Here is a 4,979-nt window from a genome sequence, read left to right as displayed (position 1 = left end):
CATCAGTGCCCCCACGTCCCTCTCGGCAGGGCTGCTCTCGATCCTTTCTTCCCCCAGCCTGTATGGATACCGGGGGTTACCCCGACCCAGGTGCAAGACCTTGCACTTGACCTTGATGAACCTCATGAGGTTTCTTTGCTTGCAAAGCCCTTTGGGGATGATAAGCCCTTTCCAACCCAAACTATTCTACGGTTCTATAATTTACCAGCACCACACTGCTACGTCCCCACTGAGGAGGAGGAGGGGGCTACCTTCACAGTGTGGAAATCCGTAGGTGCCCGGCAGGCAGCTATCGCAGCGCAGTCCCGTCACCCTGGGCCGGCAGCTGCACTGCCCCGTCCCCTGGTCGCAGGTGCTGTGCAGGGAGCCCTCCCGGGAGCACTGGCAAGCTGCAAAATTGGGGAGAGCAACTGCTGGAGCTGCAGGCACAGGGACCCCCATGTTCAAAGCTTCCCACCAACCACCTCTTTTGTCTTCCCGACCTTCACCTCCATCCGAGCAGCCAGAAACATGGGTTATAAATAACGTGCACGCTCATTCTTTGCTTTTGATTAAGAACACCCCATCTTTTAAGAAAAACAGCAGAACCTGCAATGTTTATCACACCTATTCACGTACATTTATGCCTATGTTGGGAGGGAGGGAGGAAGAAGTTCTGGTTGAGGAAGAAGTTCTGGTTAAGGAAAAGGGGAATGAATGTGTGATCTCATCCCCCAAAAAGCCAGCGACCAGTGACAGATCAGACCCCACAAAAGCCCATTTGCACCCAAACACCTAAGAGCAGCGTTGGGCAGCAGGGTCTGCCCTGCGGACGTTGTTAGGCAGGGAGCTGCCCGTGCCCCCCCTGCCCAGCCAGCCCTCCTCAGATCCCTGCCAAAGGGGACGTTTCAAGCTGATGCCCCCAGACTGGCTGACAGCAAAACATTGGTCATAAAACAACAGATTAAAAAAAAAAATAAAAAAAAAATAAATCAGGTTCTCCTCTTCTTTCCGTGCTGTGACTCCTCTACGGCTCTGCAATTTGAACGCTGCTTTATGAGACAAAAAAAATAATAATACAGTGACTACTGAACTCCTGGGAGACCATTTCATCTATGCCTCTTCAAAGGCATACTGCCGGCATCAGCATTTGCGAGCAGGGCTCTGCCAGCTGGCCGCAGCTCAGGCGTCTGCATTTAGTATGGTGCAAGAGGGTGATGATGCTCTTTTGTTGCTTCAGGGAAATTGTATCGCAGATTATTTTTTAATGAGCAGTAAATTCTTGCTGGGAGACATCAGAGTACATCTGGCTTCCCGTCGGACTGCCCAGCGGGAGGGAGATGGGGACACTGCCCAGAGCTGGGGAGGGCTCTTGAGAGCATCGGGGGTGACAGGCACCTGCCTCGGGCACCGCTCAGCCCTGGCACCGGCAGCTCTGCTCCAGGAGCGATGCAGTGCCCGGGGACGTGGAATGCAAAGCTCTCACCATGCCCAGCAGACACTTTGGATTTGGGGCTGACGTGAAATCCCAAACCTCATTGTTCACCCTGTTGTACAGCTGTACTCCTGCTGCTTTCGGCACAATTGCTCCTCCCGCGCGTTGGCACAAACCAAGGGGTCACGCGAGCCACATCCGAGCATCTCAAGGCACCCGGGTATAACCTCAACGTGGGGGTTGAGGCTTTGCTTACGCCACTCAGAGCCCTGCTCCCTCTGGCTGCAGGCCCTCAAGCCTAAGGACAGGCAGATGCAATTCAGGACGTGTTTTACGTGCATCTGCACAGAATGCTTTGGGAGAGAGACCCCGAACCACTGCTGCTCCCCAAGTCGTACTCTGTAGATCTGTTTCTTAATAGGTTGCTGGATGAGAGGCCGTACGCCCAGCCTGGGGTTTATTTCCAACGTGAGCAGGCAGCCCCCAGCTCCTGCTGTTGGTGAATGAGCTGGGGGAGGCAAACCGCACGGCCGTTGGGGAAGCATTTCTTGGAGATGTTTGCTCATCATAGGGCAAGCCTGTCAGATGAGATCGCCAGGTGAACCGCGCACAGGAAAACTGATTCCTGCCGCAAGAGCCAACCGCATTCATCTACAACCCTGGGAGACGGGTTATGGAAAGGAAAACCATTTCAAAGCCAGTAACAGCAGCTCTCCCCTTCCCTCCCCTGAGATCCGACAGCGGTTACTCACGCGTGCAGCTGGGGTACCCATAGAAGCCCAGGGCACACTGGTTGCAGGTGTGTCCCGCAAAATTCCCGTGGCATTGGCACTGGCCAGCTGGGCTGCAGTTGTTGTCCACCGCACCCCGGGGATCGCAGGAGCAAGCTGTAAGAGCAGGACTCTCAATAGCCCGATGGAACGTGAGATCCGCGGCCGACCGCTGCTGGTCTGAATTGTCTTTCAGCCCCGCAGGAATCAGCCGTTTCCATCAGAACTAAATTAATTTCTTAATGCCCTAGAGAGACAGGGAATATTTTCAGCTAGAGTCAGGGCCATAGCACAAAAATGCCACTGAGGGTTTTTTACAGCCCGTTCAATGTTCCTCAGCAGTTTAGTAGGTTAATGCACTAAAAAGACAAAAAAAGGCATGAGCTGAGAAAACGGGTCACAGCAGGGCTGTGATGAGGAAGTGCGACTGATAAAAACTGCTCTGTCCCCCAGGCTTTGGCATGATCCATGACCCCCAACAAGCCTGCCAAATTCACAATGCAAACCACATGGGGTTTGATTTTGAGAAACACCGAGTCTGGCAAAAACAGGCACGTTTTTCAGCGGGGAGCTGAACGTTGAGGTCCTTACCGTAGCAGTGGGGATAGGAGTGGTGCCCAGGGCTGCACTGCTCACACCGCGGCCCGGCAAACTCGGGTCTGCAGAAACACCTCCCGACGGAGTCACAGCCTCCTGGCAGCGTCCCCACCGCACTGCAGCCGCACACTGCAACGGAGAAACTGCTTACCCTGTGCTGGGAGCATGGGGCAAAGCTCACAGCAACATGGTTTTTTTTCTGAGGCTCTCAGATGGGCATTTAGGTGCTGCTCAATCACCGCCCCTTGCTTAAATCCTCCAAAACGCCCACAAAACCACCTCCCGGTCCTCCTTCAAAACCCTTCCGGAGGTTTGTGCGCGCCCACCCAGGCCCACAGGGGGACAGATACGCACGCTGGCACAGGGGGTAGTTGAAGTAGCCGGGAGCGCACTGGTTACACGAGTGCCCTTCAAATCCTGTCCGACACAGACACTGCCCCGTCTCGCTGTCGCAGGTACCATCGTACTGACCAGGGCCGGAGCACTGGCAGGCTGAAAAGCAACGAGGGCGCTGGTAAATCAAGAGCTGCTTAGCCTTTCCGCTTCCTAGGAAAAGCACCAGAGCGCCTGTTCCTCTGGGGCAGAAGTGCTGTCACTGGAGAAACCATAGGGGACATAGACAACAGCAAGCATGCCTAGCCCATAGCTGACATCCATAGGGGATTTCTCAAGAGCCCCCCCTCCAAGGCTGGGAGGATGCTGGAGGGTCAGGGCTGAGTGGGAAATACCAGCAAAAGTCATGGGAATTTGTCACTTGGAAGTGGGGCCCGGAGAATTCCTCCTCCCCGGGATGAGCGGAGGACGGGGAGGCGAGCAGGGCGAGCCCGGGGCCACTGGCCCTGTGTCACTCACGCTGGCAGCTGGGTCCGTAGTGGCCTGGAGCGCACCGGTCGCAGTGTGTTCCCTGGAAGTTGGGTTTGCACACGCACATCCCCACCCGAGGGTCCTTGCGACAGGCGTTGCCTTCGGTCCCACCGGCGTAGCAGTCGCAGTCTGGAGCGGGGACACACAACAAGCAACGCCACGCGTGGCTGTCAAATGATCTCTGCTGCTGGGCAGAGGTCCCGTAAAAAGACAGGGAAGGAGCTGCCAGGAAAGGCAACAGCTCAAGCATTTGCCTCCTCACAGCCTTCCTAGCAGATGCACACGTTTTAACCAAACCCTGCTCAGGTGACCAGCACGCCCGGCTCGTGGGGATGCAGGGTGGCTGGGAGATGCTCAGCCCCACGCAGACGTGCAAAGCGCTGGATGGGCAGCAGAGCAATGCACAGGGCAGACAAACCCTGCTCACCCCAGGCCAGACTGGGCTGATTCCCTGCAGCGCTGCCCAAGAGCTGTGCAGGAATAACCAAAGCTGTCAGCTAAGCAGGGTGGGGGTTTGGGGGTTCTCTCTGGTCACCCCATGCTCGGCTGCATCCGAGACCTCCCTGCTGCCAGGGCTGGCGGGTGCTCCTGGCCAGGGCGCTGAGGCTCTTGGCCAGCCCTGCCTTCACCAACAGCAGCGGTGCGGGGTGCTGGGCACCCCACAGAGGGAATGGCAAAAATCATCTGAGAAGCAGAGGGATGGGGAGGCGGGGAAATGAGAAGGGAAGTGAGAAATTCCAGCTCTGGAAAGAAGAACCTGTCTGGAAGATACAGAGTTTAAAATATCAGGCGGAAGGAAAAGGTTATCTGGAGCACACTGGGGAGCATGGGACGGGGGAGGCTCGGTGGGAAAAAAAGACGGAAAAAAAAGCACAAGGGAGGAGATGAACGGAGAAGAGCGAGCATCAGAGAAGAGGGTGGTGGAGGGGAGCAGAGATGCAGGCACGGCTGAGCTTTCAAAACAACAGGGAAAGCGACCCAGAGCTCCGTGCCCGCTTCCCAGGCGCCCGCAGCCATGCACCCGCGGCCTCGTGCAGAAGGGGCCATTGGCATGGACCCGTGCGCTGCCCACCGCGCGGAAAACGCAGGGCATGCAGGTGTGGCAGAAGGACGGGTCTGTATCTAAACCCAGACGCTGAGATGTGGGAGAACCCAGCCTGGGTTCCAGCTCAGCCACAGCCCCTCTGTGGTCCTGGGGGCTTCCTTAAAGGCAGGCCAGAATTGATGTACCCACATGGCTGGGACCCCAGAAAAAAAATCACACCGTTACTCTGGGGTGGAGTTTCCCCATCTATAAAAAGGGGATCACAAAACTCCATTTCCCCCACCCCTCA

General features: G+C 56.3%; 1 protein-coding gene across 1 annotated transcript in view; it reads right to left on the bottom strand.

Annotated features, from left to right (window-relative positions):
• The window catches only part of LAMA5 (laminin subunit alpha 5), a 99,655-nt gene that overhangs the window by 36,800 nt on the left and 57,876 nt on the right, over nt 1–4,979 (bottom strand). The window contains exons 12-16 of the mRNA XM_035899275.1: nt 3,634–3,774; nt 3,136–3,273; nt 2,776–2,910; nt 2,167–2,301; nt 252–389 (exon numbers count right to left, since the gene is read on the bottom strand). Of these exons, the coding sequence (XP_035755168.1) occupies nt 252–389; nt 2,167–2,301; nt 2,776–2,910; nt 3,136–3,273; nt 3,634–3,774 (687 nt within the window). The remainder of the gene's footprint in view (nt 1–251; nt 390–2,166; nt 2,302–2,775; nt 2,911–3,135; nt 3,274–3,633; nt 3,775–4,979) is intronic.

Source organism: Egretta garzetta, unplaced genomic scaffold (assembly GCF_000687185.1).
Source record: "Egretta garzetta isolate BGI_Z169 unplaced genomic scaffold, ASM68718v1 scaffold158, whole genome shotgun sequence".
NCBI classification, from domain to species: domain Eukaryota; kingdom Metazoa; phylum Chordata; class Aves; order Pelecaniformes; family Ardeidae; genus Egretta; species Egretta garzetta.
Note: the sequence above shows the minus strand (reverse complement) of the source record. Positions and strands in the feature narration are given on the sequence as shown.